Below are 19,865 nucleotides of genomic sequence, written 5' to 3' on the forward strand. Positions count from 1 at the left end.
TCTGTTTCCACTGTGCCGGGCCGCAGCTCGGTGGAAGCTGAGTGTTCAAAATGATGACAACTGTCCGTGGAGATGATGTCATTTAGGTTGTGTCACAGCAACGCTGACACATTTTAATTTTAGCACTGCGCGGCTGCATGTAGGTCGCCGTCTGCAACGGCGTGACCCACTCAGCTCTGTCTTTCGGCACATCCCCACTTGAAGAATCATTTGGTGTGAGCTGTGCGTTGCGATTGTGAGATAGGCCCTTACGCGCTATTTTTAGACTCGTTTCTTCAGCTTACACAACGGCGCATTCGCCGCTCCGCTTTGCACAAAACTGCCTCAACGCAGTGCCGTGGCAGCCTTGTAGAAATTTTTGATCCAAGCCTCCGTGTTCTCAGAAGTTTGTTTGGAGCCTTTTCAGGCGTACGACAGCACACAACACCTACCGCGATGACTCACGGGCGCTTTGGAGCACAATGCTCGACAATGAGTTCGTCGTGTGCGGTACACAGAGTGCCACGGTGGCTAAATGACTGCGAAGTCTGAGTGTAGGTGGATTTGTCCGATCTTTTCATGCGCCTAATAGCCTCCATCTGGGCATGCTGGTAAGCTCTGTGGCGATTTGCGCTAGTGCATGACTCCACATTCACGTTTGCATCAACTGAACAGGGATGCCGGTATCGGTATCCAATTTGTTTTTTTTTTTTTAACAGGAAGAACTGGCCTAACATCAGAGAAGTAATCTGATTACAGTTACTTTGCAAGGTCAGAATTCATCACTTATCAATCACGATCAAGTTGCAGTGCTCTTAACTGCCTCTAGGGTGCAGAAGAGAATGACGAACGGCGCTCACACACATTAAATATGTTGTCCACTCACTGCTGTTGACAAAGTGTTATCTAGCTTCAAAAAATTTAGAATCACGAAATAAAATTTGGACCTGAGATTGTGCGGCAGGTTTTCTCTCGGGTGTTCAAGGAGAATTCATGTTTTTTTTAAAAGCAAACCATTAAGTTAACGCACTATTGTGAAATTAATTTACGTGGTTCGGGTGCGCATTATGGTGTTTAAAAAAGTCGCTTTTTGTTGACTATGTTGAATAGTCAACTTTAACTCGATGTGACAAACAGCTTGAAGCAAGCACACTTGACCTCTTTTTTTTCTTTTTTCTTTTTTTTTTTAATAATATGGTCACTATGTCCAGATTTACTACACCTTTTCCAATACTTTCTGAAAAAGTTTGGGAAAAAAACTGTGGGTGAATGTAAAAAAAAAAAACTCCAAAGTCTTCTACATCTTCTAGTGTATGTTTACAAACATGTTTTCAAATCATTAAGTGCCGGTCCACGGTTTATCTACTGATGCAGCTTTAATGGGGTCTCTACCCTGTTTATCAAGCGCCCGAGGGGGCAAACGTGGCCCTCATCCTCTCCCAGACACAATTTAACCTCACACTAACCGGCCATTATTGGATTGTACTGTAATGTGCCGAGGCCCGGCACGGCCCATCCGATCAGACATGCTCGGGAAACAAAAGTGCAATCAGTGCTTTGTGCGCAGTCGTTTCAGCAGCTGACAACAACGCTGATTATATCATATCTCGGAATTTAAAAAATCACAACATCCAACGTGTTTGCTTCCCAAAATATAAAACAGTTTTTTACCACCCTCAAAACCAAAAAGAAGTTTCAACATAAATATATATATATATATATATATATATATATATATATTTTAAAATAATAAATATATATATATATATATATATATAAATAAAACAAATATATATATATAATAAATCTATATATAAAATAAATAAATAAATAAATGAATATATATATATATATATATATATATATATATATATAAAATAAATATATATAAAATAAATAAATAAATATATATAGATATATACATATATATATATATATATATATATATATATAATCTATATATATAAAATAAATAAATATATAAAATAAATAAATAAATGAATATATAAATAAATAAATAAATTAATATATATATAAATAAATGAATATATATATAAATAAATAAATGAATATATATATAAATAAATAAATGAATATATATATAAATAAATAAATGAAAATATACATATATATATGTATATATATATATATATATATATATATTAGGGAAATGCACCAGAGCTAAATTTCTGCGTCAATATTCTCTTTTAACTTCTTCATCTCTAATCTTGTGTTTACGACAATGACATGTCGAGTAAATCCAGCCCACGGCATCACAAAGTTGCGCGCCATCACAACAGTTTGTGTATTTCTCGCGACGCATGTGATTCGCGACAGATTAACGGCGATAAAGTGCCGCGAGCGTGGCGGTTGCCCGGGCTCCAACCGCCTTTGTGGTGTTTAAAGTGTCTTTATGTTGACTTTATGATGTTTTTATGCCCGTGACTGCCAATATTTTTTTTGTCCGGTAATACCTCTTGGACGAAGGTAATCCAGAAATAGTCTGTTGCAATAAAAATAAAAAAAGTAGAAAAAAATAAAAAAACAGGTCACATGTTCAAGCGCCAAGGAGTCCAATCCGCATGAAATGTTCTCAGAAGCTTGATGCGGTGCAATTAGTCACATTCGCCACAGTTTCCCGGAAACCTATAATAGAAAATGCATGCAGGGACGATGCCATTAAGCAGTCCAGCGACGACACGCGAGAGGTTCTTTTGAAATCAAATATCCACTGTGGTGTTTTCAACAAAGCTATGATTGCGTGTCAACGGCACAATATGCGAACACACTTTTTGTCCTCATTATTGAGGGAAAAAGTCACATATATTCAGCGGCCACGATATGAATCAAGTACACTTGAGTAAGTAACTTCTGATGATTCGGTTTTAAAACAAACGTCTAACATACAAACGACAAATGGTGTTAGTTTATTGGAATTATATTTTAACAGTATGTTTAAATCACGTTAAATTACGATTATGTTAAAAAAAAAAAAATTACCATTTTGATTTTTTTTTTGTTAGAAAATAATTGAGACTTTAATTTCGCTTAACATCACGTTTTTTTATATGCAGTCTATAATATAAAATGAAGGTGGACTTTTGTGAGCTGACATATTTAACGGTTAATAATGTCAGGGTAAAACGAACCATTTAGAACAAAAAATAAAGAAATATTTATTTTTTTAAAGCTAGATAAGACTTTGTTGACAGTACCGGGTGCACAACAAACCGTAATATTTCCATCTTTACATGTCAAAACCTCGACATCTGGACTGCATTTCCAGCTTGAAAACGCAACTTCTTCCGCGGGTATGCACACGAGACGTCACCGTGTTCAAAACGACGTCACAATATTATCTTCCCGATCCATTTCAAACCATAACATGTTCTACGGAAAAGCGATTTTAATATCGTATCAGCTAATAACTGTCCGGCATCGACTTTGCAATTGCTGCAGAACCGTGTCGGTATCGTCGGCTTGCTGACCCACAAACAAACAAAAGTAAGCCGCTGAAGGTCAAGCGCGGCATCCCGCATCCTCTCCTGAAGACAATTCAGTTGACGCTCATGCATTTAATGAAGAGGGGCCCCCCCTCGACATCAGATCGGGGTACATGTCAAACACCTCACGCACTACTTCCCGTCTGATCCCAAGCTTATTGAAGACATCCGAGGGACGACGTCTTTGGTATGTTGTCCGTGCCTCATCTTTCTCATTAGCTCGCCCCGAGATGTCCCGGCACTGGCGTACACGCAGGGAGAGATGGAAATAATTACCATTGTCTCTTGTGGAACAGGGCGTAAATTGATACACACTAAATACTGCACCTTAGGGGTCTCGTTCTCGTCATATGTAGCAGACAAATGAATGCATCCAGAAGGAATTAATTGGATTTGGGAGCAGACTCCGGCACGAGCACCAGGACAGACAAACACCCTCTGCCTTACCACCCCCCCCCTAACTGCACACACACACAAACACACACCTCATTCTCCTCCTTTATTCCAGTCATGCCTTGCAGAAATGTCTGCCTGCCCCCACCCCCACCAATGGATCAGTCTGCGTCCCTTATTACACACACACACACTGGCACGCTCGTCCCAAGAGGATTGCAGCCTCTCCGGCTCTCGCTTAGATACAGTGTTACCATGGCAGCCACGTTTTCTGCACGTGTAGTACGAGGCGGGAGAGGGTGAATGAGACCACTCCTATCGATTCGCCGGCTGCCTATCGATTTGCAGTCTGATACGAGCGAGCGCCATGCGGCAAACACGCATGCACAGTCACTCAGGGCGAGCGGGCTGTGAAAGAAGCGGCGGTCGCGGAATGTGAGGCCGCTTGAAAGAATGACAAGAATAGGCATGTTGCACTTTTCAGTTCCAGCTGATTTTATTTCCTTCTTGGAGGAAAAGAAATACAAATAAAAACAACAATCTGTACAGAGGTCTGAGAGGCAGTGATTGACCCAAAACATTGGCTGTTTTTTTTTTTTTTCTTTCTTGTATTAAACAACAAAACAATATTGGCATGAGTGGACACAACATGGTCATACACAGCATATTGCACAAATGAGAAACAAAACAAAACAAACAAACAAAAAAAATATGAAAAAAATGTCTTGTGGGAGGTGGGTTGGAAAAGGAGGGGGTGGGGGGGGGAGAAAATCCCGGACCACAATCATCTTCAACGTGTCCAAAGATGGCTGTCCTAGTGCCTGTCGTTGATCATCATACATAAAACACACAATCTTTGCTTATAGTACAGTCAGTTTACATAAATATCTTCATGTTATTATTCTTTTAAAAATCTTAAAACACAACAGCTATAGCTACATATACCTGAATCTGAAATACAAATGCTATTTGCCATGCCATAATATAGGAAAAACAATTAGCCTTTTGCTATACTTAGCCAACAGGTACAGAAAGGTTAAATACTATTTTGGATGCTGTTTTTCGCGCGAGAACAGATGAAGCACTTCATACGCCTTCTTCCCTCCAAAGTCTAGGCAAAGTGGAATGAGAGTGAAATTCCATCCAGTGGTTCAAATAAAACTTATCTTGGAAAGTAAAGAGCAGAAGAACAAGAAGAAGAAGAACAAGAAGAAAAGCACAGAGAGGTATTAGCTCTATCTAAACAGTGACACTCTTGGGATCTTTCAGTCCTTACAAGTCTCTACGATGTGAACTGGAGTAAGACAGTCACCACTCAGGCTGCATGGGAGCCCTTGGTGGTGTTTTGTTGACTTGGCTGGTGGAACTGGAGTCACTGTGCCATTAAGAAGCATGTGGGTAAATACTGTAAACACGGTGTGAGGTCAGATTGTGCCAACCGAGCCCGCCCCTAATCCCCCCCCCCCCCCCCCCTAGTTCCCCCAACACGAAATGTAGATCCAAACAACAATGTTGGAGGCTACCCACTCACAGCCCCGCCCCTCAGTTGCCCCGCCCCCCCCCTGGACTTTCGATAGATTTTGTACAAAAATACAAGTAAAAAAATCATGACGCACTCAGAAAGTGAGAGAGGTCAGACACTTTAAATAAGAGACACTTCTAGCCCTTCCGCGCTGGATACAGACAAGTGTATGTGCACACACACGCGCACGCACGCACACAGACGAGACCTGTACGAGAACAATACTTCTATGTGTAAAAAAAATTTGGCCGGTATAAATACATCAATATAAAAAAAGTCATCTTGACACAGAGGAACTAGAAACTTTAAGCACTAGGCAGAAAGGATGCAGACTGGGATGGGGGCGGGGGGGGGGCGTTGGTCCTGAATTGTGCACTGAGTGTTTTAAGAAAGCTGAGAAAGGTTTTCTGAAGTCAGTTTTTTTTTTGTTTCCAAGTCCTGCCGTTGAAAGAGAAGCTGGTGATCGTGAATTGTGTCCAACCGAAAGTCTCACACGTTGCGTCGTTACGCAGCAATGAACATTTAACAACAGCTAAATCCGCCTCATTCAGGAGAGCATGCGTGTTGATACTGGAACTACTTTTTGGAAAGGAGGGAGGGAGAGACAAAAAATAAAATAAAATAAAACGCACACCTGAAATGTCTCTTCCCCCTCATGAAAAATAACACCAATGTTCAGTCACTTGTCATCCTCGTTGGGATTTGTTTAGAAGTCACTTTCACTTCTTTCTGCTTACATTCACTCCTCCGCTGTGTCCAAATGCAAACTAAGCATTTTCCCCCGCCTGCGCGCCCCCGGCAGAGCACCGAGTCTGTGCGTAGCGCGCACACGCACTGTCTCCTCTTTTCCACTCTATTCCGTGAAAATGGCTCCGGGAGGGAGGAGGAGGAGAAGGGGGGGGGGTTCGTAGAGTTCAAAACTCGGGAGGGTTCGTCGCGGTTCTCCTCGGCTCGGCTGTAGTTTCAGTAGGTGAACACCAGGTTGGAGATGGTGGACTCCAGCCAATCTCCTGAGATCATCTCGCTCACCTCCCGAGTGCAGTAGTCTGGGAAGTCAAAGTGGGAGCCGGCGCCGCACTCACCGAAGCTCCAGTCCAAGTCCCGGTCCAGCTCCGCGTCAGAGAAGCCCATGCCGCCCAGAGACATGCTCTCATAGCCGGGGCTCGGGTTCAAGTCGAGCCGCTCGTCTTCGAACTCCTCATCCGATGAGGATGAGGAGACGGACGAAGAGTGCGAGGCGGACGGCGTGGGGGAGGACGCGCGGGAGTACCTGAGGCGCGCGGTGGGGGACGACTCGCTGCCTCCGGGGCTCTGCTCCTCGTACAGGCTGACAGGGTCGCTGGACTCGGCCGAGCTGCTCAGAGTGGGACTGGCCGGGACACCCACGGAGGGAGGTCCGCTCTCTAAGCTCCCTGCCCCTGCGAAGGTGAAGCTGCGCCTCGCCTCTCCGATGCGCTTGTCGGGGATCTGTCTGGCCCCAGACACTGACCTGGATTTGAAGAGAGTCTGGTGGTCGACACTGGGGGACGCGCCGTCCAGACCCGCGAGGCTGGTGGACTTACTGGCTACGTGCTTGTGCGCCCGGCTCGCCGCTTTGGCCGCGGGGCTTCTTTTGGCTTTGCTGCTGCGCTCCGAGCTTTTCTCCCCGCGATCCGCCTGCTGCTTACTCGCCCCGCTGCCGGACTTGACCTTCTTCCTCGGCCGGTACTTGTAGTCTGGGTAGTCGGCCATGTGTTTGAGCCGCAGCCGCTCCGCCTCCCGGATGAACGGGATCTTGTCGGCGTCTTTGAGCAGCTTCCACCGCTTTCCAAGCCGCTTGGAGATCTCCGCGTTGTGCATGTCCGGGGACTGCTCCATAATCTTTCTCCTTTCAATCTGCGACCACACCATGAAGGCGTTCATGGGTCTCTTGATGTGGCCCGTCGGGGTTTTGCACCAGGCCAGGTCGCTCCGCTCCGCCGGGGCGGGAGACGAATCCATCTCCAAGTCCATCTCTCCGCTGTCCGTGGAGTCCCCGGCTGGGGAAAGAGCGTGTGCGCTCATGTGCTGCTGCACCATCCTTACTGTGCGTAAAAAGTGCGTAAAAACACCACCGCTTCTCAACAATACTCCTCACTCGTTTCTATCACGCTGCCTGAAAAACTTGTGCCTCACAACAACCAAAAAAAAAAAAACTTCCCAAGTCTCTCTTCAATCTCGGAACCTTTTGGGCTCAATTTACTTCAGAAAAAAAAACGATCCAAGAGTCAACTTTTCAACTGCCTGTGCGGCTGAAAACTTGACCCACTGGACTCAGAACACGTCGCTGTGGACGGCACCAGTTCAAGTCCCCCAAGTGGACGTCAGCAGCGCGGCTTGTGTGTGCGGTTGAGGAACCATGTGGTTGAATGGAGCAGCTGCGCTTTCTCATAGTCTCCCCGTTTGCCTGCGCGTTCTGTCAACGTTACTGTAAACACAACAACGACCGCCGCGAGGTTTTATAGCTTCTGCGGCGAGGAGAGACGGCCAATCAGCGCCTGTCTCCATCCCCGGTTATTCACTGGGGCCACGCCCCCTGCTCTCTCATTGGCGGGGCGAAAAAGACACGGGCAATAATAATAATAATAATGTGCAATGAGAATCGGTGTGTCTGACCTCATTCCCGTCAGACTGGAGAAGGGAGACAAACTTAGTGTATTTATTGGAGCTCAGTAGGCTTTTTTTTTTAAACTCGTTGCTGCTGTTCAAATAAAACTATGTGCAATAGTGAGGCAATGAAATGTTATGAGTGGGATGAAGGTGCAATCAACCCACCAGGAAATTCACCCAGCCTGTTATTATGAACAACTGTCCTTCACACAGCATTACATCACAACAAGTACTGTAAATAAAAATCGGGAGTTGAGAACACCCAAAGGTCGAAATGTGTTTTAGGTCAATCAAAATAACATGTTGAAAAAAATCAAAATAAAATAAAATTAAATTAAAAAATAAAAACATCTCAACCCCCCTTGCTCCATCATGTTCACATGTTGATGTCATGCAGGATCACATTACAGTCAGTGTCGCTAGATGTCAGGCTAGAGCCAAAAGGAGCTAATGGGAGTGTGCGCGCCGTGCGCGTCTGCATGTACAGTAGTTCTTTACAGAGCCATGTCATTAAAACAAAGATGATGTCATGCTCTGCGATGGTTGACTGCGATGTGCGGGCCTTGGGAACATAGCGCGGCAATCCAAATGCATCATATGAACACATCCATATATATTTAAAGAGTTTTTTTTAAACAGTATTTAGTGCAGAATGAATGAAGTTGCAATAAGACAGTCATGGTGGAAAATGGAAGTATGGATTTTTGCATACAACTACAACTTTATCATTAAAATAGATATACGTGAGTCTTACATCCATTTACCACAGCAGTTGACTTCAAGAAGCGGGGTACAGCCGAGACTGGTTGCCAGCCAAAAATGCTAACCAGCTACTACTGTGTGGCCGTGTTTCTCCTTTTATTCTTGTAGAACCACAACTATTATCTCACCCCCCCTATTGCATAATAATTATTTTGAATATTTTTGGAAAATTATTAAAAATCTAAAAAAATAAAACAAGTCAATAATTCATTTTACACTTTGAGGATTACTATATAATATAATATAATATAACAATAATATATATATATATATATATATATATATATATATATATATAATTGCCTGAATGAATGGAATCCACACTGACATAAAAAAATGTTTTTAAATGCCACATTGATACAGTAATTAGTTTTTTTCTCTACCAGATATTTTGATAGTAAGTCAATAACGACTTGGGCAAATATGTTTTTAGGCTAACGACATGAATAATAATGAGCTCATTCTTCAGTCCAAACATTTCAAGCACGCACCTGCCACCGTATTCGTCAGCCCGGTGTGTGCGGTACTCGTCAGGGCACCCAACACACAGACACCCACTCATAATAGGACGCACGTGTGTTTCAACGGGTAAAGCGGGTCTACCTGAAATCTCATCGGGTCGTTTCCACCATGTCACCGGGCGGTGCGATGAGATGCAGAAACATCACGCTGGCCAATCGCCGCGCCATCTTCAGAGAGGCAGGATCCGCGTGTTTACCCCAAATACACCGACACTTTGTCTGGGCTCTGTTGACGCCTGCAGGGATAGTGTCATGATGAGAGAGTGCAGCGGGAGAAGGAGAATTCAACAATGACTTCATTAAAAAAAAAAAAAATACGTGTGGCGGTGTACGTGGTGCTTGCTGATATTAAAGCAGTTGTGGCTGTTTTTTTTTTTAGACTGATGTGCTGTTTTTTTTTATACTCGTGGGAATTAGGCAAGATGACATTTCGGGAAAATAAATTTGGATGACTTATTTGTTCTTTTACAAGAACTATTTACTTGTTAGGCTGAACAGAACACAGCTCCTCATAAGCAGCAAATTAATTTGCATGCGTCTCCCACAAACACGACTTAAAAATAGGGATTGTGGCTTTTGTGGTGATATTCCAGGAAGGGTTGAAAATGTTGTGTAACGGGTTCTCAAAGTTTTTTTACCCAAAATAAAATGCACCCTAAGGCCTTGTTTTTTTTTTTTTAAGTGTGCATTTAATATCACTGTAAGGACTCCAAAAAAAAAAAAAAAAGGCCAAAAATCATCAAACAGTGCGACAAGACAACGAGGCACTCATGGATATGTCACAAGTGCCTGGAGGGAGCCGATTGGTCGAGACAAGGAACAGGGCTGACGAGAACAAGTGGAAACGAAAAGCAAACAGGACATGAGCGAGGGATGAAGACAACCACAAACCCCAACGAAAATAAAGTTCGAATATTTTGTGAGAGGATGAAAACAACGGATGCCACGTAATTACATTCCAACCTTTAGCGCCCTCGAGCCAAACGCAGGCACGTGACGGCGTGTGTGCGTAACCCCGTGTCGACGCAGACGGATTTCTGACCCCGAGGCCTGTCACCGATTGGCCCGAAAAGACAACGCGGGTGAGGGTAAAGTGCGCTTTTCTCCCGGCGCAGTCAAACGGAGGTATTCATGACAGCGCTGTCGCCGCCCTTTTCAGCTGCCTCGGAATGAGGCGCCACTTTGACCCGCTTGCTCGTCATCTGCGGGTCAAACACAATGAGGCCTTTGTGTGCATGCCTCAGAATGTGTGTGTTTGTGTGTGTCCAGCTCTAACTGAATAGGAATCTTTCCAAGGATTGGAAGTTTTATAAACCAGCGGGAAGTCCCCTCCACCTCGCAGTCAAATCGAGAAAGTGAAGACTAAGCAGTGATTTGCATATGAGCACGTTTTGTGACTCATTCTTGGGTCACTTTGTCCCTTGGGTGTTTTGTGTGGATGTGTCAGACAGTGCAGGTGGCTGACGCTCCGTTGCACCCACCTAATGCTGTCAGCACTTACATAATATCAATAAACTTTTTTTTTTAATTTTTTTATTCTACATTGGGTCATACTGTAACTTTTCTGGTAATATCTTACATTTGGTGTTGCTTTGAACATAATATACTGTTTTTGGAGGCCTTAGAGTATTGGTGTGTTCTTGTACAAGTTGAACTAGTTCGACCTAATGTTGTTCAAAGTCATTCGTCCAATTTGAATTTGGAGAAAGATGCAAATAAGTTCGACCTTGTTTTTTTTTTTTTTTGTAATCAGACCACATTTTCCCACATGCTTTTGGGAGAACTGAGTCATTCTCTGGTGACGACATCAGTGAGGCACAGCATTAGTTGCATCATGTATCACCAAACGCATTTTCTTCAGGTGGAATAGGGGTTTTATGATTTTTGAAGTTCCACTTGCCCATGGATCAAAGTGTGAGCCCATGGTTTTGACTTGATTCAAAGAATGCCACTGATGGAGAAGGCCAAGTAGAAGCGAGAAGTATGGTGATACCTGAATGAGGGTCCTGATAGCAATTAAATATTTCAAAGGCGGGAAGTGTCACGCTTAGAGGCTCCTAAACTACCCAAAAGAAGACATTCTTTATCTATCGTCCATCTTTTATTGGGTTTGTCCTCATTACAGTTACAGGTGAACCAGATCCTATCCCACTTGACTTTGGATGAAAGTCAGGGTTCACCCTGGACTGATTTCCAACAAATCACAGAACACACAGACATAACATTCAAACTCATAATCCCATCAATGGACCATTTTGAGCAGGGGTCTTCAGGTGACAAAGGCAGGACATCGGCCCTCGAGGAACAGGATCGAGGAACCCCGATTTGGAGTCTTCAATGAACTTGCATGCATGTTTTTGTAAAGCGGGAAGAAGAGGCTTGAGAAAAGCCAAGCAGGAGCAACCACTGGACTGTGAAGCTCATGTGCGACCCCTCCCTACCAGATGAGTTTCTGCAGTGGACTTGTACTGGTTGCAGTTCGAGTTCTTTTCAGCGAAAAGTAATGAAATACCTCACCAGTCTTCAGAAATCCTGACAATAACGGTGAGCTCACTTTTTATATGCGCTTTGGATTCAAATGCTCAAGGAAGTCATTGTTAGTGGCAAAGCAGGAGTAGATATTGATTTCGATGACTCCTGATACAAGTCAAAGTATCAAATAAGTCGAGCGAGTCTAACACCCCCCCAAAAAACTTGTCATAGGCGCAAATACACCAAATGATGTATCAACTCCCGCTTAGCGCAAGGCAAAGGCAGAGTAGGGAAAGTACCATTCTGCCACTGCACAACTCAGACATGAGGCACAGTCAAATCAGGAGGGCAGACACACACACACACACACACACACACACATACAGGCGCACCCACACTGACACACAACCATCCACTCCAGCAGTCTCGCAGCACTTTCAGACACTCTGATACAACAATCTTTTTTGCATTGTGCAAAAAGCCAGAGGACTGGGAAGGAGCACCGAGTCGGCGCACAGACGAAGGAGGGGGGGGGGGGGCGAAGGAAGGAGAGCGATTTCGGTGGATGCAGAAGTCGTCAACGGCACATTTTGTTCTTTTGCAAATTTCGAGACCACTGCGCTCATTTCCGTCAAAAGGGACCGTCGACGTACAACGGACGGATACTTTGAAACGCTTGAAGAGAAGGACTCTGGTTTGAGTTGGATCCGTATGGAACAAAAGATGCAAGGAGTCGCATATGGATGGATATACCGCAAAGCAGAAGAAGAGGGTGCTTATTTGGTTTTCGCTTGTTCGGGACGGATCGGAGCGCAGAATTTGCAACGTCGCTTTGATTTCGGCAGAGGAATCAATGTCTGGGAAAGAGACAGAAAGAATCAAAAAGAAGTTAGGCACTGGGGGGAGAAAGATGCTGAGAGAAGGTACAGAATGAGGAGTTCTGGGGGGTGACTACATGACAACACCCCCAAAAAAACATTCTATTTCTGCATATACCACGGACTACATCACTTCACACGACGCAATCTCCCTCTCGGAATTTTTACCTTTTGTCTCCGTACTTTCAATTTTAGAGCCACAAGCAAACGACATATGCGGACAAATCTTTGGATTGTACAGACAAACCCATATAACCTTGCACCCCCACTACCCCTTCCTCCTCCCCTTTTACAAGCATAGCATCCTCCGGGCAAGTCAGGACAGGGGAATGCCGCGTCTGTCCTCATGTAGCCCAGGGAGCAAGCGGTGTCCTCAGCTCGCCCAGCCGCTTGCTCGCGGGGGTCGATGAGACTCAGCCGTGGAGCTCGGAGACCCCTCTGCAGCTCCAGACAAGCTGCAGACGTACTGACCTACATCAGCCTCCGCCAGACGAGCCGAGAGTGGAAGAGGGTGAGGGATGGCGGCGAGAGACTGAGAGAGAGAGAGAGAGAGAGAGAGAGAGAGAGAGAGAGAGAGAGAGAGAGCGAGAGAGAGAGGGAGAATGACAACGAGGATGCAACCAAAATGCGAGAGTGATTAAATTAACCGCAAGACAAGAATGAGCGTTCTAAAATCTGTATCCTGAAATCCCCTTTTGCCTCATTCTCAGTCCTCACCTTACTTGCCTCGCCTTTCTGCCTCACTCTCTCGTCATCCCTCCCTCGTCGGTTTCGTAAGATCTGCATCGTGCCACCCGGATTGTCTCTCCCTGTAGGAGGATTCGTCTTTCTCTGGCATTCTTACTTATCTGTCTGCATTAGATAAAATGAAGGAGGAAGAGGAGGAAGGTTAGCCGAGGGCTGAGGTATCGGCGTTTTCCACGGCTCGCAGAATCTCGGCTTAGCGTGATTCACTTTTCTGCTCTGCATTGCAGCAGAAAGGGAACAGTTTGTGCTTCAGCCGTCACGAGGACGTGTGTGTGTGTGTGCTCCGAATCACCGTGATCATTCCTGCGGCATGCGTCTACCTCGCTACGTGTGATCATTACTCCCCGATGACACTAAACGAGGATCAATTCCAATAGCGAGGCAGATAGATCAGACTAACGGCAGCGCGGTTCTCCAGGGAGGCTGTTACTCTCTAATGCAACATATCTCCGTCACACTAACAATGTCTTCTTTATCCCAAGGTGAACATCAGTAAACCAGGGGGGAGTAGGAAGAAGAGGCAAAGCATATTACGAGGTTTGCTCAAATCTACCTGGGTCAGCGACGCACACACACCGAGATTGGGGAAAAGTGGAAGGTGGCCCGGGCCTTACGGGGTTAATTTAGTTTTCTTCTCTAAAGCTCTCCTGATTTATTGCGAGCTGCTCGACCCCGTGTTGAAGCTGCAGACATATTAGACCAAGTGTTTTGCTGAGATTGAACAGATCGCTGGAGATAAAACAAAATCCTCTCTACCTTTACCAGTCAGTCACATTGCAAGACCTTCAAATTGCATCGGTCACATACACGGCAGCTTCAAATGGAGGAAAAGCTTTTTGCCGCAGCCATCTGTCCTAAAAGACATGTTTATGTCTTTGGCGGTAGTACTTGAAATAAACGGCAGAAATTAACTTGGTGGCGAGCTGTTTCTCCCCACTCGCTGATTGTAAGATAAGCCATCTTCCTTGCAGGGGAACAAACTCAAATTTGTGTATGGAAGCTGAGGAATATTGGCACTGAGATGAAACGCCAAAGGAAGAATCAATTGAGGTCTATAATGGAGATAAATATGTGTTTGATCATCTTTAGTAGTCCAATTATGAGAGTTGGCAACGTTAAATCCAATCCATCTATCCAGCCATCCATTATCTGCTGCTTCTCTGGGGTCGGGTTGCAGAGGCAGCAGCTTCAGCAGGGAAGCCCAGACTTCCCTCCGGAGGGATCCCCAGGCCTTCCCATGCCAGCTGAGAGACAGTCTTTCCAGCGTGTCCTGGGACTCCTGCCGGTGGGACATGCCTGGAACACCTCGCCAGGGAGGTGTCTGGGAGGCAATCCGAATCAGATGCCCGAGCCACCTCTTCTGACTCCTCTGAACGTGGAGAAGCAGTGGCTTGACTGAGTCCCTCTCGGATGACCGAGCTTCTCACCCTAGCTCTAAGGGAGAGCCCGCACACAAATTTCGGCCGCTCATATCCGGCATCTTGTTTTTCTGTCCATAGGTGAGTGTCGGAACGTAGGAACGATTGACCAGTAAATTGAAAGCTTTGCCTTTCAGCTCAGGTCCTCGTTCACCACGACAGATTGATAGAGCGTCTGTTAAATCCCGCCCAGATTATTTTATTGCAGAATACCAGCGTAAATTCTTGTTGAACTTGAAGTAGCAAAATGAAATCCTCTCAAAAGTAAAAAAAAAAAGGATCAGTTTCTTTTGTGATTGGCTCAAGTGAACTCATCTTTCACGGACTCAACGAAAAGCATTCAGATGAAGCCTTTAGCTGCTTTTCAAAAAAGCAGCACGGTTCAGCCCTGCCGTGTGTATACTTAAGTATACACAAAGGCGATGGTGGCATGTTTCCTGCTGCTTGATTATGGTTGAAACTCTGGACTGGTGCAGTCAAATTTTCAAAGCCGGTGCCGATTGAGACAGATAGAGACGTCAATGTATATGCTGGCTTTTTTTGGGGGGGGGAGGGGTGATCAGGTCCAGATGCAAAGAAAAGTGGGTCACCGCACGAAACATGTGCCAGACCCTTTACTTCGCTATATGTACACGGCTTGCAATATGCATACGAAGACTTGCCAAGTTAGACCATTTCCATCTCCATCACCCAAAATAGCACAGAGCGGACTTTGAGTGCGTCTGTCAACTTCCATCTGGCAAATACCGAACATGAGCATACATCCTATGTGTGTACTTGCACGCTTCCCCAACAGAAAATCCCTCCAACAAAACAGGGTACATCTCACATCTTTTGTCTTGAAGTCCTTCTCTTATGACGGCCCAAAGTAGTAGTTGCCTTAAACCCCCAGACCCTTTCATGCAGAATTCCTGCCATCCCAAAAAATACTGCGGTTTGCTGCACACATCTTTGATGAAGCGTTTCAGCACAAGTGAGGCCATGAGGGATGCTGTTGGCTCGAGACCAGCTTGATATCGTATGCTGGACTTTCAGAATAAGCGTTTGTTAGGATATTTGAGGTTGTTTGCTGAGGCTTTATTTGCATTATGAGAAGCAATATATCATCACATTTAAGGCCTGTGGAGTTTTCCACATAGGACAGCTTTGGTGGAGCGGTTGTGGGCATGCAAGTGAAGGTCCGCTGGTTCAAAGACATTCATCTGGCATGTACAGTTGAGCAAGGAGCAAAATGGACTCTGGTTTGTTCGTAAGGAGGGTTGAGGCACATAAAAAGTGGGATGTTTGAGTTTTGGGACCTAAAAAAAAAAAAAATCCTCTGATTTACGTTTGAATAGAACGTATTACTGAGTAAATTCTGAAAGTGGTCTTCTGTGAAAACTGAATACATGCAAAGCATCTCAAATCATCTTCCCCCATTGAAATGAATTGAAAAGTCATTGATGCGTTCTACCCCCTGCCAGAAAACAGCAAATCAGCTTGTCATGTGTCTTTAATGAGAACAATTGCACTCTATATTGTTGCACTTTATGAAAACATACAATATTGACAACGTTACGGCACATTTTTGCTTTCCTTCATTGTCACCGGTCGGGAAAGACGTTTCAGCTCCTCAGTGAACTGAAGTTATATTGGTTGTTCTTTGCAGAGAACGAATATTTATAAATATGTCGCTTGAATCAACAACACGCCTTGTGTACCTTAATAGAGTGCGGTTACTGTTCTTCGAATTGTAACGGTTAATGAGGATGCGAACAATTTATTTACGACAATAAATGTGTTTTAATCTTAAATATGCCTACTGTGAGCTCTTTCCATCGAGAAAAAAAACAAACAACCTGGAAATACATGACACACTTTTCCCTCCCTTCCCTTTGCCTTCAGCTTTTTGTCTTGAGTTAACATGCTACAAATAGTGACAAATGACGACGCTGTGAGGGTTTTTTTTACAGGATAACAGCAATATCTAGATGAACCCAGAGCATGTAAACAATTGGGAGCAGACAAACACACACGACTGGGCCCCGGCTAAGGAAGGAGAACATGATTCGAGCGGACAGCCAGTGTCAACCCATGGGGCATTTCAGCGGTGTTATGATGCGTAATCATTCAGTTGTCTAAGGAGGTGTGTGTGTGCGCGCGTGTGTGGGGATGTGACAGCGCCGCCATGCACAGGTCATTCCATAGCAATGCCCAGGGTGCATTGCATTGATTAGCGTCTGAGTGTCGAGCACATCTTGAGGCGGCGATGCAGCGGCGCCGGTGCGATGACAAGGGTGGAGCATTTGGGGAAGCAGGGGGGCGGGTTTGTTCTTAGAGAGGCGGATGTGAGTGTGGGGAGCTTATTAAAATGCCCCTCATAATAATCACATTATAATCCTTCTATTACGCTTATCAACGTATGAGCTTTTCCAGGCTGAACTGGCAACTGGGACTAGAACTTTTTAACGAGAGGGCGGTGGAAGAGCGCCGGGGGAGAAAATATTTCATTTCAAATTTTGTCAGGTCATAATCTTGTTTAGGAGAAAATGAGTGCTTTGGTGCCATGTTGCACCTTCTTGGTGCTAAGGAACTATGCTCACGTGAGGGAAGGAGCTTTTACTCAGACCATAGCCTTGTCTAACAAAAGTAGAGCTCTGCTGCCATTTTATGGCAACTACAAATATATTTTTTAACTGTAATGTGAAAACAAGAAGCTCAACTCAAATGACTGCGTGATTAAAACGGTTTTGTTCCAAGCCAGATGTGCAAGAATGTCGTCACTGCCTGCATGAGCCTCTCTCACCAGAAAGCGGCGAGAGAGTGCGCAGATTTGTTTGTTATACAACACTGAGTCAGTGGCGCGGCGCGCTACAGTATGTGCAGTAAAAACAGTCTTTGGCCGGCAGCCGGAATTGAACACTTTTAAAGGGCAATTGCCACATTCAAATAAACGCGCATTATATACTCGTATTGGACCAGCCAAAGATGGCCTGGCCTGACCAGACATAAAAGGAAAAAAAATAAATAATGATTTCATAACGTTACTGAAGCCTAGGGGGAGATTTTTTCGAGAAGAGACGGGAAGAGGGAGGATCAGAGCGAAGACAGAAATGCCGGCTGCTTGTGTTCCTCACCCACACATACAGTAGAGTGCGTCTGTGTGTTCATTGCCTCACATTTTCTTTTGCTGCCGTCGTCTCCCCAGGCTGTGTGTTGCTTTTCCTAGCCCAAGGAGCCTTATCTAAGCAGGCCTCCTGAGAAAATGCCGACACAGGGAGAGGGAAAACTGCAGTGTATACGAGAGGGGGTGGGGGGGTGGTTGACGTTTCAACAGGTCAGCTCTGCCCTGCACACTAATGAGTCACACATTCTTTGAAAATACAACCGTTTCAAGACTTCAGGACACATTTGTGTAAACCCGCCAACAGGAGAAAAAAAACCCAACTCAATTCTTGGAATTAATAGACTGTGAGTGAAGCGAAACCACTCAGAACAAAACAAAAAAAAACAACATATCAGCAATACTGCAAATTGAAATCGACCAATGACCTCAGGTAACTCTTCAGATGTGTGGCGGCCAACAACCGCAGCGGTGGATTGTGACAAAACAAGCTGCTTATGTGTTATGTCACCCGGTGTGGAGTCATCGCAGGTGAGAAGGAAATCCGCTGAGTTAGACCACAAATAGATCTGGCAAGGTAAGTTGCTTCAAAACAATGACTTTGTCCTTGTAATACTGGCAGCACAAACTCACTGGATAATTTCTGGAGCACGCTAACCAAGTTATTTGCTCTTAAAAAGGATTACTCGATTTCACATGATGGGGCTGCTTGATTATGAAAAAAATATGAATCACAATTATTTTTAGTAATAAATATTCAAACAAAATTATGTTGGTACAAAACCCAAAAATATTTATAAATGGAAAAAATATTAAGACAAATTAAAAAAAAATCGTAAAAAATTGAAAAAAGGTGCAGATTTATGAATCGTGTCAAATCGAGTGTGATAATCGGAATTGAATTTCGATTCATTGCACAGCACCAGGGGTAGCATAAAAAACACATCAATGATATTGTGTTATTGTTACAGTGAAACAGCTCAAACGAATACCAAAGGTTCTCGTCACCCCACTCGGGTGTATGCGACCCAGGACCAGTGAGGGAGTTCGCCTCGTCACGTCAGGAAAGCTCTTCCATTTTCGACGTGTCCCCTCCTCTTCGCGCCAAGATGCACATTTACATTAACGACACACAACCGTAGCACGCTGTTGCCTCAGCTTCACATTACTGGAGCGTGATGTTCCCACCTCCGGGGCCAAACTTTGTGACTCCCGCTGTGTCCGTGTATGTGTGTGCGTGTGTGTGTGTGTGTGCTTGCAAACTGCTGAGCACAAGCCAGAGACTGGGTTCACACCGGATTAGCTGTGAGTTGGCTAAACACCAGATAGCAGAGATAACAATGTTTGTGCCCGTAGGTGTGTTTGTGTGCTGGATGAGAGGTAGTGAGTGGGGTGGAGGGAGAGGGGGGGGGGGTGCAGCTGATATCAGCAGGAATAAGCCAAAACACTGATAAGGCTTTTTCAGCATCGGCACTTCTAATGGTCGGTTGAATGCTAACGAATAAGGGATGCTGCTTACTGACCTTTATTTTCAATCGTCAAAGTGAGTGGAAAGGATATAAAGAAAGAAGGATGGTAGGAGGGAAAGAAAGACCCCTCCCTCCACCACCACCACCACCACCGGCACCCACCCCTCCCATGAGCTGAAGCCAACTTCGGCGGGAGGACACCTATCTTGGCTTTCCCTCCCTTCACCTTTCCTCCATCGCCTCCCCCCCTCTAGAATAAAGCCTGTAAAGATGAGGATTCATCCCGCCTCGCCGTGGGAGGGGAAGGTGAATCTTTTAAAAGGCTCCTCGTGTTCCCCAGCCAATCGATTGATGTTGAAGTGTTTAGCTCGCAAAGGGGCCCGGCGTAAACGCCTCAGCCGCCTTGTGTTATGCGCCAGCGCGGTGCAAATCTTCAACGGGACCCCATTGATGTTGCTTGTTTTACCTGT

General features: G+C 44.9%; 2 protein-coding genes and 1 long non-coding RNA gene across 13 annotated transcripts in view; 1 reads left to right on the forward strand and 2 right to left on the reverse strand.

Annotated features, from left to right (window-relative positions):
- Window positions 1-13,624, reverse strand: part of LOC148321520 (uncharacterized) — a 106,065-nt gene extending 92,441 nt beyond the window's left edge. For 10 of the 11 annotated variants that reach the window (XR_015846842.1, XR_015846845.1, XR_015846851.1 and 7 more), the window contains exons 1-2: window positions 13,376-13,624; window positions 9,391-9,544 (exon numbers count right to left, since the gene is read on the reverse strand). The gene's annotated coding sequence lies outside the window, so the exon portion shown is untranslated. Of the gene's footprint in view, window positions 1-9,390; window positions 9,545-13,129; window positions 13,191-13,375 lie in introns of all 11 variants that reach the window. The other variant, XR_015846843.1, reaches the window with a different exon arrangement.
- Window positions 4,343-8,432, reverse strand: sox4a (SRY-box transcription factor 4a). Its single transcript, XM_088319164.1, has one exon. The coding sequence runs from the start codon at window positions 7,453-7,455 to the stop codon at window positions 6,361-6,363; it is 1,095 nt and encodes a 364-aa protein (XP_088175290.1). The 5' UTR covers window positions 7,456-8,432; the 3' UTR covers window positions 4,343-6,360.
- On the forward strand, window positions 12,087-16,616 carry LOC148321522 (uncharacterized). The gene is made up of 2 exons (XR_015846853.1): window positions 12,087-13,169; window positions 13,888-16,616. It is a non-coding gene; the product is annotated as an uncharacterized LOC148321522 (long non-coding RNA).
- Window positions 16,617-19,865: the final 3,249 nt, after the last annotated feature.

Source organism: Idiotropiscis lumnitzeri, chromosome 16 (genome assembly GCF_059441095.1).
Source record: "Idiotropiscis lumnitzeri isolate Australia: NSW breed Sydney's pygmy pipehorse chromosome 16, RoL_Ilum_1.0, whole genome shotgun sequence".
Lineage (NCBI taxonomy): Eukaryota > Metazoa > Chordata > Actinopteri > Syngnathiformes > Syngnathidae > Idiotropiscis > Idiotropiscis lumnitzeri.

Bases quoted from the DNA above. Each gene is read 5' to 3' on its own strand.
- sox4a (XM_088319164.1), bottom strand. From the start codon at position 7,455: ATGGTGCAGCAGCACATGAGCGCACACGCTCTTTCCCCAGCCGGGGAC.